This window comes from Myotis lucifugus, unplaced genomic scaffold (assembly GCF_000147115.1).
Source record: "Myotis lucifugus unplaced genomic scaffold, Myoluc2.0 scaffold_51, whole genome shotgun sequence".
Classification (NCBI taxonomy): Eukaryota; Metazoa; Chordata; class Mammalia; order Chiroptera; family Vespertilionidae; genus Myotis; species Myotis lucifugus.
This window is the reverse complement of record NW_005871099.1, coordinates 6,427,344-6,445,360: the sequence shown is the minus strand read 5'-3', so window position 1 is coordinate 6,445,360 and position 18,017 is coordinate 6,427,344. Positions and strand designations below refer to the sequence as shown.

Sequence of the window (18,017 nt, the reverse complement as noted above, 5' to 3'; positions counted from 1 at the left end):
ATTAGTATTATGCTATGGAGCAGGTTTGGACTAAGAAAATTGTTCCCAGCACTCGGCTATGGATTTCTGACAGGGCTTACTTCCTCATCTCCTGATTACTTCTCAGAGTATGTCACCTGATCACAGAGGCTTTCCTTGACTAGGCATAAAAAAAATCCCTCAACCTCCACACTCCCCCAAGCTGCCTATCCCTCTTTCATATTAACGTCTCTATAGTATTTATCACTATCTCGTAATATAAGTTTACCTTTTACTTTTTAGTCTGTTTCTTTCCATGAAAATGCGTAATATTGTCAATTTCCTCTATTGCTGCTTTTTCTCCTGCCTGGCACAGCATAGGTGCTTGGTGCATATTTGAATGAATTAAAGGAAAATGAATGAACATTAGCACATTCTTCATACAATGAGAAGTTGAGAAATAACAATTACTCCAGTTAAATGCAGGACTGTGGCAAAAGATTAGAAAAAGTTAGACTCCAAAGAGTCAGGAGAGAGGAAATCAAGGTTTTATTTATTTGGGGGTACTGGTAGCTAAACTGAATAGCACATTTTTTAAAGCAATTAATATGAAATCCTTCACTTTAGACACTCACTTTGTGAACTAATACTTTAAAAATAAAATTTTTGTTCATATTTTCATCATTTTACATTTAACTTTCTGGGGAATAAATTCATACACACATGCCATATTTCCCAGAGGCACCTGCAGTATAACTAAGAAAAATAAGAAATCTAACAATGGTTTACAGGGATGGATTTGTTCATTTTAGCTTCAAATTTGTACACACTTGAGGGATGAGATAATAAATAATAATTAATTTTCCTAGTATCATTGGAGATGGAACTCTACTTGAGTGACTTTTCAAGAAAACTAGTTCATTCCTCCTATTGTTAATGTTTTTTCTGTTTATAAACAGGTGAGGTAGAAACCATTCTAGAATATCCAGTGTGACCTCTGTGCCATTGAACGGAGGACTGAGTGTGTACTAACATTTGTTGGGGACTTAGAGCACCTCTCTATAAATCAAGTGTTGTGTGCCCGGCCAGTGTTGCTCAATGGCTGATTCTTGGTCAGGGCACACACCAGGGATACAGGCTCAATCCCCAGTAGGGGGTGTTCAGGAAGCAGCCAATTAATGTTTCTCTCTCATCATTGATGTTTCTATCTCTCTCTCCCTTTCCCTTCATCTCTGAAATCAATAAAACATATATTAAAAACATCAGGTGGTGTGCCACATTGTAATTAAGCAGTGTGCTTTAGGACTCTAAGGTCATTCTGGAAATGTTTTTAGAGTGTGTGTCAAGCACTCTTCAGATCCCTGGAGAGTAAATGTTAAGCAAACTATCGAAAACTTTATTCCCATATGCTTCCAGTAAACTAAACAATTAAATGAGAAGAAACATAATATGTCAGGTGACTCTCAATGCTCTTCAGGAAAATGAGGCAGATGTGGTGCAGAGAGTGACGGTAGCAACATGCTCTTTCAGCCAGGTGGACTTAATGAGCTTGTCTACAGCAATGAAAGATGACTGAGCAGAGCCTGGCAGGAGTAGGGTAGAGCCTCATGGCAGCTGGAATAGTCATTGTGAAGGCTCACAGCAGGAGCAGGCCTGTTGTTGAAGGAAGGGGAAGGGAACCAGGGTGGCTACATAATCATGGACAAGGATGCGGGAATGAGAGGCGACGAAGGAGGTGGCCACTGTGGCCATTGTAGGGCTTCTGACTTTATTCTGAGGGACTGAGAGTAGGAGCCGCAGGACCCCTTATATTTTTAATAGTGTCCCTTTAGTCATTATGTAGAGAAGGATGATAGGGGAACAAGGGAGGAAGTACAGAGACTATGTAGCCTTTCTGATGACTGATGGCCAGATGGCTCAAGGTGGCAGCATTTGGGATGTTCCGGTATGAGAAGACACAGGCCTTGATGCAGTCTCTCAGACAATGAGAGTAGACAGAGAAGAAATCGAAGGGTCGAGTCCTGGGCACTTTACCATTTAGACATAAATAAAATGAGAAAGCTCCATTAAAGGATTTGGAGAACAAGGTGGTAATGAGGGAGGAGGACAAAAAAATGAATGGGGCTATAGAAGCCAAGTGAGGAATAGAATTGAAGGATCACCTGGTACCAACACAGTTGACTATTCAAATATGGGAACTGATGCATTTTAGATGCATTTCAAGTTGGATATTATTGTATTACTATTCCCTAGTCTCTTAGTTCGGGTAGCATTCCTCCTAGTCTTCCCGCCTCCAATCTCAGTGTTTCGGATCCTCTACTCCTATAATGAAGGTTGTCGGGAGATGCCAGATTCCAAAGCCTATTAAATAAACAACCTCAACTTTGCTCATGATGCTGAGAGAGCAGGTCTGAATTGAGGCCCTTAGGCATAAAGCACTGGGTCATAGTTATAACTCTTGAAAGCCAGAAGGTTGTTTAAACTGTTCCTGTGATTTGTCTGGATGTCATAGTTGAGTTGCCTAAATTCTGATCATTTGCTCCATTGTTGTATCATAGATTTTTAAATTTGTGCTGTAGTCAGTAATTATTTTAGCAAATACACACCAATTGTTATATAACGGTTTTTATTAACGCTCCCCCTTCTCTCTTCTTTTCAGAAAAATGTGATGAACCCCTTGTGTCTGGGCTCTCCCATGCAGCTTTCAGCAGCTCGTCCTCCATGTCTGCAAGCTATTCTCCGGGCTATGCCAGGATCAACAAGCGAGGGGGTAAGCAACTTTTATCTCCTATGTCAACAAGTGTGTTAAATAAGAAATTCTATATTTATAGATGTAGTGGCATACTGTACATAGCTGCATGTAACTCCCTCCTCAAAACCAGCCCATACAATCTACTTCATTGTGACTGTCACACAGCTGGCTATCTCTCTATCCCTCATGTCACTCTGCTTCTGCATGTCACACAAGACACTAGTTGATAACCTCAAAGTGGATCAAGGTAGAAAACAATGTAGGGAGGTTATTTCCTCCTTAAGAAGATAAAAAAGAAATTCAGATATGGTTATTTTAATAAACAAGAAGTTTTTCATGTCATTATAACATTCATATGCAAATACCCTTAGGAGAGGAGCCATGTTGGCTGAAGTTCATGCTAAGGTGTAAATGGCTAAGAAGCCACATTTATTGAGGATACATATAATTAGCACAGCATGACATTACTTATCTTAAAGACAAATACAGGCAGAAGGGAATTCCAGAGGGAGAAAAAACATGTATGTAAGGGAAGCTGGGAATGCTGTGGATATATTTTCTTACTTCACTGTTGGCAAGAATCTGTCCTCTGTATATTTGCATTTATACTCTACTTCTTTATGTATTCATACACCATATAAGCATCCAAAAGCAAGAAGATCATATACCAACACAGAAGGGTAAAAGGGTGTAACTTGCTAATTATACAGAAAAGAACAAAATACAGAAAAGAACAAATTCAGTTGAGCCTTATGTTGATACACATTGGCTTCAACTTTTGTCATTATCATTTATTTAAATTATATTCTTCAAATACATTTTAGAAAGATAGAGCTCATGAATACATAGAGAAGCAGAGTATAAATGCAAATATACAATCAGGGGACATATTGACACATGTATAAATTTAATTTTAGGGGTCCCCCCCAATACAAATTCATCTCCTCCGGCCTTGATATCAGGGACCAGTACATGACAAACTGGGGAGAAATGTAATATTTAAATGCAAAATCCACTTGTAATTTTCTCATGTCTTTTGAAGCCTACTTCTTTAAGTCGTTTACTTGTTTGTTTGTCTTAGAACAATACCTAAGTTTTGTGATCTGTATTCTGGATTTATCTCAACATTCTTTATTGAAAGTTTCCCAGTCAGTGTCATTCTGAGTCAATGACAATCAAATGGGTTACTCTTGCCAAAGGGAAGCACAGATATTAAAACGTTGAGAGTTATATATAAGCTATCCACTACCTTACATTTATATAGTATTTTACAGATTAGAAAATGCTTGTGTGTGTGTTCTAGATGTTATTTGATCTTCATAATAACAACCTTGTTAGATAGAATGTTAGGTTAGAGATGCCGATTATTTATTCTGCCAACTTCCTACTTCACATGCCTTTTGTCGAAATAATCCTCCTTCTACTACCCTAAAGGGATTTCCATTCCACCACATGGTCTTCTCTATCTACTAACCATGGATGATGAGAGAGAACGAACCCATGAGCTCAACTGATGCCCTCAGAACTTCTGTGTTCTCTGTTATATGACATAGATTTGGGAACTGAGAGGGCTATTGGGGAAACCAGGAAGGGCCATGTGGAGATAATATGAAAAGAGAATTAAAAGCAGAGACCAAATGGATCCACATAGAAGGTGGATAAATCCTGGTCATTCCTATTCTCTTTTAGGTCCCTGCTGTCATCATGCTATAACTCTGGCTGTATTTCTTTAGACCAGTGGTTCTCAACCTGTGGGTCACGACCCCTTTGGCAGTCGAACGACCCTTTTACAGGGGTTGCCTAAGACCATCCTGCATATCAGATATTTATATTACAATGCATAACAGCAACATTACAGTTATGAAGTAGCAACGAAAATAATTTTATGGTTGGGTCACAACATGAGGAACTGTATTTAAAGGGCCAGAAGGTTGAGAACCACTGCTTTAGACTATGAAATTTACCTTTCTAATTCTAATGGTCACCTCCTCTTGCCTGAGCTAATTTGAATAAATTTGTCTTCCTAGTTACTAAATATCTCCTTATTAAAAACAGTTTTCATTGGCCCCATTTTACAAGTTAAAATGATAAATATAGGAACTCAAAAAGACATCAGCTGCGAGTCTGAACTTGAGATTCTAAAGTGGCATAGCTAGGGACTAGTGGTTCAGGGACACCAATCTATGTCTTCTACTCAATTCTGACACTCTTCATGCCCAATTAAGCCAGATGAAGCAATATCAGTGCTGCACATAAATTTGCCCAAAGAAAGCACCTGAACCTACAATGAGGTAGAAGGTTTAAGGCAAGTTTGATTTATGTTTATATAGTCACAGCAATGCTGTCATGAAATCTCAGAGCTTCTTAAGTGATGCATCTTGGGTAATTTCCTTTCTTTTTCACCCTCTTGCCACTTTGGTTTACTTGGTAGATCCTTCAATGCCGGCTGCTCCTCAGAGAGTTTTTCTTGTTAGATTTACTTCCTGGATAATCCCTACCATGTTAGAAAAAGTCTTCTCTATTAAAAGCAAAGGGCAGAGAGTTGTTGGCAGTGTTTTTTGAAGTTATTTCACCTTTATTTCCTCCAGCAGGGAGAACAGATTGCATTTGTAGACCACATAATTGACGATTGGTTCTAGGAGGAATAGGTATATAACAGACATCTGGAAAGACTGCCTGAGCAGATCCCTTATGTCCAAACTTGTGTCTTAAAGAGAACTGCACTCTTTACCTTCCCTTAAAAGATACCACTGACGTTAATAATTGCCTCCATGCTTTGATGCCTTGGCTTGGGCAAATCATTGTTTTTATCATTTTCTGCTTCCTGTTGTGCAAGAGGGAGCTTTAGGAATTAGTATAACGCCAGCCTCCTCTTCAGGTCACAGGTACAGTCTATATCTACACCTTGGCACCACGTGTCCTAGGCTCCTAGGCGACTCCGCAAAGAATCACACTCTGCTCTTCAGAGGGTTTGTTCCCACTACACCTGGAAAGCAAAATTTTTCTCTCCTTTTTGACACCCTTAATATCAGGTCCTTTAGTTATATTTGTAATCACTTTCTTTCTAATTTCTATTCTTTCTCCCCTTTCCTGCTTTATGTATTAAAAGGATCACAGCTAATTAAATCCCAAACCAGAGCTGATGCACTATGAATTGGGAAAGCGACCACAAAGCCTCCACGAGGACATTGTCTCTCTGGTGCCAGGAATGCCTTAGCCTGTGCTCCTCTGCTCTCTCTTGTCCCTGATCCACCCTTCTGTTCCTTGTTGCCCACCCTGGCAGCCAGTATCTGCCAGATCAAGTACCATTCTTAAACTTGATGAGGAAGCTTTCTCCTTAGACTGTAACATCAAGGCTTAAATTATGAAATAGACTCATCTTTCCAACTGGTGAGCTTCTGTCCACGTGGGCAAATTTCACCCCACTATTTTCCCTCTTTCCCTTCTCCAGCCTCTACCCTTTCTCAGTGTGTCTCTTAATCTGCTCCTTCCTACTCCCTAATGATTCATTATGAATTCATTGGCTCACATGTTTCTTCTCCTAGGAGCATTGGCCTTTTAAGACTAGATCCTTGGGAGCAGGAAAATGCAGGAGGCTGATTTTCTAATATAGCATTGCAGGATATTTGACATTCCTATTTGGACTGGCTATATTTCTTCATCTTCGGATCAGTCTCCTGGAAACACCTGCTGATTTTGCAGGCTCTGATGCAGTGCTGAGCAGTGGGACAAGAATGTCTTGTCTTCATGCATAACTAGGTTCTAATATGGAATCAACCAAGGATGAGTATGGTATTAGTCAATTATTTAAACTTTCTGCATCTTAGTTTCCTGATTCCTATGGGCACTATATAATTTATCACCTAAGCCAGGAACTTTTGACAGTGAGAGAGTTCTATTAATAATTTCACCAGAGTAATCTTGGAAGTCTGGGCCCCCTCTTTATATTTTAACATGAATCAATTATACACTTTAACAGAGCTCTGGTGAAGGCTAAATGAAAAAAATCTGCAGAAAGTGTCGCATTTAAATATTAGTCTCTTTGCAGTCAGTTGCCCTCAGCTCCTCAAAATAATAATGCAAATATTAACATTTTAAAGCAACTGAATGAAATGCCCTTGTCATTACTAAAATGGTGCTTTCCTAAAATGTGATTGCTAGGATTTGTGTGTTTGCCACTGTCTTTGTGTTTCCCCTGTCAACATCTAAGAAAAAATGATATTATAATAATTAAAAGATAAAAATGTTTTAATGAGTTTCACATAATCAGATTGCCTCTTAACATTAACTTAAATGTTGCCCATCTTTTCACCTTAAATTCCATTCATTTCAAATAAAATAGTTTATGTCAGTGATTTTAAAGTGTTATTTTGTTCTTGTTATCTTTATATTTTTGAATTAGATTTTAAGGATCTAATATAATATTTAGTAATTTTATGATGTTCAACAAAGCCAAAAAGAATTTTTTGGACATTAGGGAGAATAAAAATAAATGTTTATTCCCCCCTACTCAGCCATATAAATTCTGTCTGATTTTAAAATTACATATTTAAATGATTTCCTTTAAAGGCACCAGTGGGTCTTTGTATTCACCTTTTCAATTGAATGAGAGTTACCATCAAACTCTATTGTATGTTTTATCTTATTCTCTTTACTCCAATTCTCAAATACAAATGAAAATCTTGACTTCACTCGAAGCTTTAAAATTACATGTACAATACATTATACACTTGTATGATTGACCCTTGCTCTGATGGAATATTAAAAGCATGTTCACCAGGAATTGGCTCATAATTTTAGACATGTCTTTAATTTGCAAATACTATTGCTGTTTTTCTGCTGTGGCATCAAATTTTATAATGTTGGAATTTTAATTCCTTCTTTTCTGTCCCCCATAGAAATCTATGTTGGGTTGTGTAGCATTTCCCCTAGAACACTGATTCCCAAGGTGTGTTATGTTACTGTGTTCTCTTGCACCTACACATATAACACAAATGTCCACGATCAAATCAGCCAGACAAATATTGCGGTCTGTTGTCCTCTCTTGGGGAGTGAGAAAACCTCTCCATCATGGGGCATCCGTAGGGCCAGCAGAACATGCTTTCACTCAGGGAGATGCTGTTCTAAAATTTAGCCAATCGCTCTGTACATAATGGTTTTAATTGGGTTTGTTTAATATGCTTAGAAGTACAGTTGTATCCCATGGGTCTTTGATAATAGTGTGATGGAAGATAATTTTTGGTTTGGCAGAGTGAACGAGAATAATTAGAAAAAGGGAGTTTCTAGATTTGGGGCATTTAAGATGAAGAACTTTCTAGTTAATTATTTTAAGGAAGTTGCTGTTCTGCTAGGTTTGTCGCAAAGATCTTCATATTTGTCTGTGAGAAAACCATGAACTGGATTAGAATCAGTGCTACTACATTAACCACTACTACCATCTGTGAAATGGCTCTGGGATATTAACTTCCTGACACTCTCCTTATATCACAATATTAACAGTTGATTGTCTAAAGGAATGGGAAAATTGTGACTAATCAATTAACATATTTGTAATATATCTCTGTAATAGATGCCTTGTAATTTTATTTTACATGCAATATTGAAAACCATGCTATTTGGTAATTGCCTTATAAAGTTTAGGTCAAATGGGGTGGGAAAACTTCACATCTGAACTAGCAAAGAAATATATTAAAGTGAATATTTATTTTGAAAAGCTGTCCAGAATAAATGCATCTTTGTAGATTTGTTGATACAGAGTTACAAGAACTAGATTTCCCCTTTGCCCTTGGAGAGACCTTGGGTCCCTCCCTCCCTTGGTTTAACTGGCTCAGTTACCTCACTTCCATATGAGAAACTTGGGCTACACCACCTCCAGGACCCTGTCTTCTCAGAACACCTCATCTTGGAGGCAAGGTGAACTACAATTTCTTGTCTTGATCCTAATGGATACTTTCTCTTTAATAACTTTGAGAATATCCATGTTATTTTAGCCAATAAAGTTTTTACAAGTTGAAATTTTCTTTCTAAACCATTCTGGAATATATACCAATAGTACCTTTTGGAGGTTAAATGTTTAATTATCCCTTTGATATTTGCTTATTCTATTCAAAGAGAGGCTTTAATACTTTTTACATCTCTGCTAAGAAGGTGGGGAAATTGTGTGAATGGTGTGTACGATAGCAGAAATATTCATCTTAAAACAAAATGCTTCACACAGTCTCCAAGCACTTTCTTAACATGGTACTGCACACACTTGACCCTCAAATAATATTTTCTTAACAAAGAACAATTAAATCAAATTATACTTATTGCATATATTATTCCACCCATTTTTAACTTCAAATACTCATTGCTTCTATGTTGAATTATTTGTTAAATCAAGAATGAATATTTGCTAACATTTTTCAGTTTCCAAAAAATGACGCTTTTTCTTGTTACTGATGTAGCTAATTGTGGTCCAGATAATGATAGAGAATACATAACAATAGCAAACATTATTATCATCATTTATAAATAAAAAAAATTAGTATATGAGTGTACATGCAGAACAATTGGGAAATGGCCCCAGGGTTTGGATGTTCTCCCAATGCTTTCAAACTGTGAAACAGCCCTAGCTCAGGATATTTTTTGCATAGATGAGGCTTCAATTTAAGCGGCTGCATCCAATTGCTAACAGGTGCCTGTAGCTAATAGAACACATTCTGTGGGTCCTTATATGTCTAGCCCATAAGGAACACAGTACATTTTGTGTTTCAGATGCATTGTAGCCTTTGAGAAAAACAAAAGCTAGAAATGAGTAGAGAATGTCCACATGTCACTGTCTGGGAAACTCCCATCAGCTGACCATATGAAGGACTCGGGGCACTGCACAGGGTCCATTTTTTAGGAAAGGTTAGGGCACAAACAACCACACTTGTGAAAACCATGCTTCCAACCCTATTATTACATTTCCTCCATACCAGATGAAGGATTGCATCATTCTTCAATATCTGCTCTTCTATAATTAGAGCAAGTTCCCTGCTTTTTGCCTATTTGCCTTCTTCTCCTAATTTCATTCAGTAAGGGAAACAAGAACAGACCAAATTATTTCCAAGACCATTGGAAGGATTTAATCTAGTTATGGCTCTATTAGCAACCTGGTTAGGTCATACTTATTAGAATGAATAGTCCCTTGTCTTAATACCTTGAGCAAATTAATGACTATTTCACACAATTTTCTTAGGGAAGAATACAAAAATTAGATTGCCTCCCTTTTATACCCATGAATTCCAAACGAATTTAAAAATATTGTCACTAATAAAATTCAAAGCAGTCCAGCCTTTGTTAGCATTCTGCCTCTTCTCTACCCTGCAAATGAGCAATCAACTCTGTTTACTTGATCCCTTGCCTTAAAATGGAGATATATGTTTGACATGAATACTGCTGACAAGAAACCGGGGCATTTAGGACAGTCTACCTTTATTGTTCTTGCCTCTTTAACATTAAAATGTAAACACAAAAGGTGAAAAATTTTATTTGCCAGGTTTTCACCCCAAGGTCACTTTCATTTTACTTTTTCTTAGCTATTTTTATTTTCTTAGCAATGTAAGGAATTCATGTTGTTGTTTTTATTTTGCTTTGTTTTCCTTCTAGGCAGCTTCTGGAATTTATGTTGTTTGTACCTGTTTTCGGCTTTGAAACGGGTGGGCAATGCTGTTTATTTCAGTTGAAGGATCCTTGTTTGAGTTATATCTGTTACCTTCACATCAGCCTACATGAGCAGCCAGGAAGACTGCCTCCAGGGTGAATTATTCTGTGTTCAAAAGTTTGTGCCTGAGCATATGTATGAACGGAGCATAATTACACACCTCTTGTGGGTTTTTCCCTACCCTGTTTCTGACACATACGTATTTCAATGGGTTATTGATCTGAGTTTTTTTGTTTGTTTTGTTTTCCTTTGATTTCAGCTGATGCTTAGAACACCAGATAAGCCATATAGGCTCTGTTGTTAGGGTGATGAAAAGTACTGCAGGTCCTGGAATCCTGTCCTTTTGTTCAAGGTTGTTTCATTATAACAATGATGAGATGCTGCAAGAACTTAGCACGTTCGTATTAATTAGCCTATGGTAAAATTGGTTTTGTTATACTTCCTTTTGTTTAAAGGCATAGAACCTATTGATGTCATTGAGGACTTACCAATATGTTAACTCCCCTACTAATTTTCCTACTTCACTTTTCTGAAAAGAGTGGAAGTAGAAACCGCAGGCTTCTGTAGTCTACATGCTTCTGTGGTATTAGAGGCTTATAAGTGATGGCTAGAGCCTCTTGTTTTCCCTTTTGATAAGGCCACTCATTCCTATAGGGTCAGATAGGTTCCCAGAAGGAGAACAATTAAACAGAGCTTTCGGATAGTACCTTCAGGAGAGAGACACAGGAGGGCAGAACAGATTACCATCCTCATTGTGGAAGGGCTTCCAAAAAATGATGCTTTATCTTGACACTGATGTAGCTAATGACAGAGAATAGATAACAACAGCAAACATTATCATCATCATTTATAAATAAAAAATGTCCAGGGAAGCCAGAAAACCAGAGGGCGCCACCGCTGCCCCTACCCCAATCCTTCGACACCTTATGTCCACACTGTACTGAATTACAAGCAGTTACCACTGGCCTCCAGATTTTATTATGTGGATCATTCTTTATGCAGAATGTCAACATTTTTTTTTTAAGTCACTTGTCCTTAGGTAGTGAGTTGAGGTGTCACCTCTTTAAAAAGTCATCACTGATGGATAGACAGGTACCTCCTCGTTTTTCAAGGTGCACCATGTTTTTATGTCTATCTCAGAGGTTAGTATGCAGCATTGCATTGTAGACTCACCACTTGTCTGACCCTGTGACACTGGGCGTGAGTTTAACACAAGCCCTATGTCTCCTGCATCTGTGCATGTCCAACATCTCATCTGGTCCCTACAAAAACCCTAGGAAAGAATTTATAAGTAATAAAATTTAGTTTTGTGAATAAGAAACTCAAATTCAAGAAAAGTCTAGTTTCCTGCCAAAGGTCAAAGTTAACAGCAGATTTGAGCATTTGAAATAAACTATTCTGACTTTAAAAATCACTCACAGTTCTATTTTCCACATCTTCCCTGCCCATGTGAGCTGCTCTTTAAGAAAAGTTGTAATAATATTTGAGTTGGTTATAGGGCCTAGCTAAAGTTTTCCCACTGGTGTTTTAGAGCGCAGACACGTGCCTCTATTTTATTTTTGAGAAGTATATACTGACTTTTGTCACTTCTTTCTATGCTTATTATCTTCGTTTTAAATAATCAAAGAGTAATAAAGACAATGTTTTAAATATTTACATATAATAATGTATTTTTAAAAGACTCGTCTTTTTTTTCTACACTAAAAGGGAGCCAAAATTTAGACTTCTTCAGTCTTGTTTCTGAATTTGTATGAGATGAGGTGGTAGGCAACAAAGACATAACCGTACTTGAAATATTATATTTATGAAAAAAGCAAATATTGGAACAAAACAATGAGACCAACATTCTGTGTCCCAGAAAGGAATTGAAGTAAGAGAAAACTACTGATGTGCAGCACCAATATGCTCGAATCTCACAGAAGCAATATATAGATTTTTTTTAGTTTCTAACACTCTTAATATTCAAAACACACATGGGGGAAAAGCAGGAAGTCAGGACAAAGTGAATGAATAACAGAAACAAAACTCGACCTCAAAATAAAAAATATCTGAGATCCACCAGGCATACCATAACCTGGGTCTCTGGTATGAGATGGAAGTAATCTGCAGGACTAATAACAATATCCCATTGTGGGATTGCTATCATGACTGAATTATTTCTTCCATTCCAAATGCAGGATTCAGCATTGTCACATTTTGCCTTCCATTTTGTAATTGTGTAGTCGAATGGCCATACTTTCTGGAAACCTGTAGGAACTGCCAAGGGAATTGATTCAATTATTTTTCCAATCTTCTACATATCAGGTATTGGAATAAGTAAAGCAAAAACAATTATTTGCAAGGTATTATAAGACTTAACCATTTATGATGGAAAATAATTTCCTAAAGAGAATGACAGAGAAGCAATACATGCCTCTGGTTTTCTATTAAAACTGTTATATTTGAATTTCCACAATTAAAAGAGAAATCTGGAAGCAAACAGTTGCGTTTTGAACAACAAACAGGGTTTACTGGTATTATATTCAAAGGACTAGCACTAACTGGGCAGCAGGGAGGAAAGAGAGAAACCATGTAACCAATAAGCAGCCTCACCCCTTCCCAAGTGTGAGTGCCAGACTCCAACAGCCATCGGACTTGGAGGAAACACCCAGGTGGTCCAATTTTAGGGATCTTATTGGGCATTCCAAAACAATGCAATTCCAGCAAAAATACTTCCTTACCTGCATGATATACTGAGGGATTTCTTTACAGGGTCTGGAGACAGGCTTTGGTTCCCACAGTCTGCAATCCAGTTTCCTGTGGCTCAGCATGAGGAGACAGACATGTGGGTGAACTAGCCTAGAGATGCCAGCCAGGACCCTCTGTGCTCCTTGCAGGGGAGAGGGTCTCAGAGCAGACAGGGCATCCCATTCAATGAGTAAAACAGAGGGGCAATGCTGGAGTTTTTATTGTTGTTGCAATTCTACATTAATTTATTGTGAGATCTTTGAGCCTTTTCTTCCTATTGATCTGACATACATTTGGAAATCATCAGTGCTCCTTAACAATTGATCAGTAACACAGCAAGGATTCGGTAAGGAGAGAGAGACAGACAAGTTGTCATGGGAAACATGGTCATCAGTCTCTGGAGGGCCAACAATTTAAATTCACACAGACTTCTCACTGAGACTCAAATCTAAAACCCTGTGATTCTATTTCTGTGTATGGGATGAATCAAGACATAAGGCTCACTTTGTTCTCAACTCCTAGGGAACTCCTCCTACCATTTTTTTTCTGTGTTAGGATGGCTCAGCTGGTACAGAAAAAAAAGTCAGATTGATTTCTTCAGAAGCCCTGAAGTATTACCTTGCTAGTTTCACACTCAACAGTGGGAATAACAGAAGGCAGAAGGGGAGAAATGAAAGTCCTGTTGCCGAAAGAGAATTCTGCCTCTCATTGCTGCATGAAATAGTACAGTTATTTATATTTCAGGCACCTCAATTAGACACTCATTATTCATAAACACTTATGTAACTCTGAATAATTCAGGCTGCGAGAGCACATCACCATTTTTTTTCTTTATTTCTAAGACCTTCTGTATCTAAAAGGAAGAACAAAAATTGTTTAAAAAATACTCTTTCTCATCCCAGTTCATTCCAGATGCAACCATGGAGTGCTTACTGCATGCAGGTATCTTCTTTGCTACACTGTTTAACCCTTCTCACCTCCCACTCCAGCCATCCAGCCATCCACTCCTTATATCAGTGGCCTGATCCACACATTCCCATGAGTGTTCCAAGTTTATGTACATAGCTTGTCCTAAAAATTCTGGCTTCTACATGGACTATAGAGGCCACCTAATTCATGAATTCGTTATTGTCTCCTGTTACCACTTTCAAATTTATCTATATAGTAGTTCCCTCTTATATGTGGTTTCACCTTCCACTGTTTCAGTTACCCACAGTCAACTGCAGTCTGAAAATATTAAGTGAAAAATTACAGAAATAATGCATAAGTTTAAAAAAAAATACCGTGTCAGCTGCATGTAAACCTACATTTTTAAGTTTTTGCAAAGTACCTCCAAGAAAACAAGGCTAACACAGTACATTTGGACATGTCTTTTCAAAGAAACAATCCAAACAAGTGGGCAAGGGCCAGTTCTAGTAGAGTGGTTATGTCGGACTAAGATAGCAGCATTGACCCTTTCAGCCGTGGCCCTCTCAAATAGTTCTAATGCATAGTGACACAGGTCAAGACCTGGAAAGGCCTAATAGACAAGACTAAGTGAGTATCAAAATAAGACTTGAGGTGTTGCTGACATTAGAGGGAAAGGTTGAGCCCAGTCGTTCAATAAACATTCACTGAGCTGGACTCAACATTCATTTGCATGTCAGACTCGGACATCTGAAGAGTTGACAAGGGAGCTTGTTAGGGCTTCTGAGATGAGAGCATCTCAGAGAGAAAATGCTTATCTGGAGCACATCGGTGAGTGTTTCCATCTCCAAATTTGGAGAAGGCTTAGATGGCCCCTGAATATCCATAAACATTTGCATAATTTAATAAAGAGAATTATTAAAGACTTTCTCCCCATTAAGTCTTTGATGGACCTGAGTTTCCTTGTGGGGCAGACAAAAATTCTTTCTTCCTTCCTTTGTTTTTTCCTTTCTCCCTGTCTTCTTATGTACTCCCTCATTCAAATTTAGTAAATACTAACTTGTTTTAGTTTTATACTAGAGGCCCGGTGCACAAAAATTTGTGCACTGGGGGGGGGGTGGTCCTTCAGCCCGGCCTGTGCCCTCTCGCAGTCTGGGACCCCTCTGGGGTTGACCACTTGCTGGCTTAGGCCTGCTCCCTGGGGGATTGGGCCTAAGATGGCAATCAGACATCCCTCTGGCAGCCCAGCAGCCCTCGGGGGATGTCCACTTGCCAGTGGGGAGCAGGCCTAAACTGCAGTCGGACATCCTTAGCACTGCTGAGGAGGCAGGAGAGGCTCCCACCACCACCGCTGTACCGGCAGCTGTACAGAGCTGCCAGTGGCTGAGCAGAGCTCCCCATGTGAGAGCGCCCTGACCACCAGAGGGTAACTCCTGCATTGAGCATCTGCCCCCTGGTGGTCAGTGTGTATCATAGTGACCAGTCATTCCCAGTCTTTCTGCTGTTAGGGTCAGTTTGCATATTACCCTTTTACTATATAGGATAGAGGCCTGGTGCACGGGTGGGGGCCGGCTGGTTTGCCCTGAAGGGTGTCCCGGTTCAGGGTGGGGGTCCTGCTTGGGTGCCTGGCTAGCCTGGATGAGGGGCTGGTGGCTGTTTGCATCTAGTCACACCCCCTTCAGGGTGGGGGTCCCCACTGGGGTGCCTGGCCAGTCTGGGTGAGGGGCTGAGGGCCATTTTCAGGCTGGTGGGCGACTGAAGCTCCCAGCCTCTCCTTTTTTTCTTTTTTTTTTATTCTGGGATTTATTTACCTTCTATGGCTGTCACTGGAGCTGAGAGCCAGCTCCAGCTCTGAGACCATGGCTGGCTGAAAGCGGTATCTGGGGTTTGTTTAGCTTCTATAATTGCAACATTGTTGCATCCGGAGCTCAGAGCTGGGCCGCTGCAGGCGGGGAACCTTGGCTTCCTCCATCACTGGAGCAACCAAGCCTCATGTTCCCTTCAGCTGCGTGCCTGCCGGCCGCCATCTTGGTTGGCAGTTAATTTGCATATCACCCTGATTAGCCAATGGGAAACGTATCGGAGGTACAGTTAATTACCCTATTTGTCTTTTATTAGATAGGATAAAGCGATGAGCTTTCATTAAATAGCTCACAACTTAGGGCTGGGCTGGGGCATAATGTGAACATGGTGGCGGTGATAAAGTAAATAAATGCTTTTATAGGTTGCATACTGCATTACTCTAAAGGTCATCATTCAGCCCTGGCAGGTATGGCTCTGTTGGTTGAATGTCATCCTATATAGCAAAGGGTTACCAGTTTGATTCCTGGTCAGGGCACATAACAAGGTTGTGGGTTTGATTCCCAGTCGGGTGCGTAGGGGAGGCAACCAATCGATGTTTCTCTCTCACATAGATGTTTTTCTCTCTCGCCTCCCCTTACTTCATCTCTAAAGTCAATAAAAACACATTTAAAAAATAAAAAAGGTCATTATTCACATTACAGTCCATAGCTGTACTATCCAATAAAATATAAAGTAATCCACCTATCTAAATTTGAATTATTCAATACCCATATTACAAAAAAATTATAAAAAGTTTAAAGATATTTATGATATGTTCTATCTAACCTAACATATCAAAATACTATCATTTCAATATGTAATCAACATGATTAATTAGACATATTGCTTTCTATATTCAGTTTTAAAAATATGGTAGACATATAGCACACCTTAATTCAAAAGCTAAATTCTCATTAGAAATATTTAATCTATATTTAAGTTTCATAAAATTTATGGTTGAAAAGCTAGTCTCACATATCCAAGTGTTCCCAAAATAGTTAAAAGCCCTCCAATTACTGAATTGAGTACCTGTTTTTAAATATAAGTTTAAGTTAATTGAACTAAAGTTACAAATTTAGTTTCTCACTCTCTGAGACAGGTGCTAGTCTCCCTGGCCACCTGGCGGGTGTTCAGTAGCCGCATGCACTAGTCAGCTTGGATGTGTGGGACTGCTGGCTCTGGGGGTTTACAGGGCACAATCACATGCAGTGACATTAACCTTTGTGGAAGAGTCAGAAATTAGTGAAAAGCAGGTGGTGGTGTGGAGACAACAAAATTGTAGTAACTGGAACACTGGGGAGAGAGCTGGGTGTTTAAGGTCAACCTACAGGACAGCCTCAGTTTAAAGGGAAAAGCAATAATGGCAGAGACGAGAGTGAGGTAGCTGTGATTTTGTGTTGGAAACGTTTTAGAATAGTGTAGAGTGTGGGGATTCCTCATGGCTGTGGGATGTGTAGGAACTAGTATTAGCTGCAGCCTGAGGGTGGCTCTGGGGGCCAGCGGCCAAGTGCAGCCTCTGGCCCCCAGGTTGGATTTCCTCCAGCTGAGTGCTAGCCAGCAGTATCATTTGAAGCTGAAGAATAGTAGGGAATGTGTGGATCACAGCTCTAGGGAGCCCATAAGAAGCTCCTTTAAGATAAAGAGGTTTGTTTACTGTTGAAGAAGGAGCTCTGCTGGCTTCCTTTGTATTTCAGGACATGTATCAGCTGTGTGATGTTTGTTGAGATTGTATCAGGGTATGCCTGGCCAAAAGTCCTTCATCAGGCCCCAGACTCAGTTGCTGACTCTGCTGTTGACTGTGCCATGGTGCTTTGCGTTGGACGGCTGGAGGTAAACCCTGTATAGGAGCCAGAATGGCTCGCGGTGTTAGGGAGAATGATATTCTGTCATTGAAGACTGAACTAGATGCCTTTGGATGGTCTGTTTCACTGGTGTAACCCTAGCAATACCGACCTAGATTTGTCACTGGGGCCCAGCCTAAGCCCAGGTGGAGATAAAGTTGCATTCATATATCTGAGCATTATATGTAACCTCCTGTTTAGTATGAGTCAAAAAGTTTGTCCAAATCATTACATGTGCATAATTTCTATTAAGTTTGAGAGGATTGATGATTAGAAGGGGACAGGAGGACATTATTTAATAATT

At 39.3% G+C, this 18,017-nt stretch overlaps 1 protein-coding gene across 1 annotated transcript in view; it reads left to right on the top strand.

The window, feature by feature from the left end:
• The first annotated feature begins 1,656 nt into the window (after positions 1-1,656).
• The window catches only part of CNTNAP2 (contactin associated protein like 2), a 1,215,871-nt gene continuing 1,199,510 nt past the window's right edge, over positions 1,657-18,017 (top strand). The window contains exons 1-2 of the mRNA XM_006088715.3: positions 1,657-1,693; positions 2,618-2,728. Coding sequence (XP_006088777.1) covers positions 1,657-1,693; positions 2,618-2,728 — 148 coding nt within the window. The remainder of the gene's footprint in view (positions 1,694-2,617; positions 2,729-18,017) is intronic.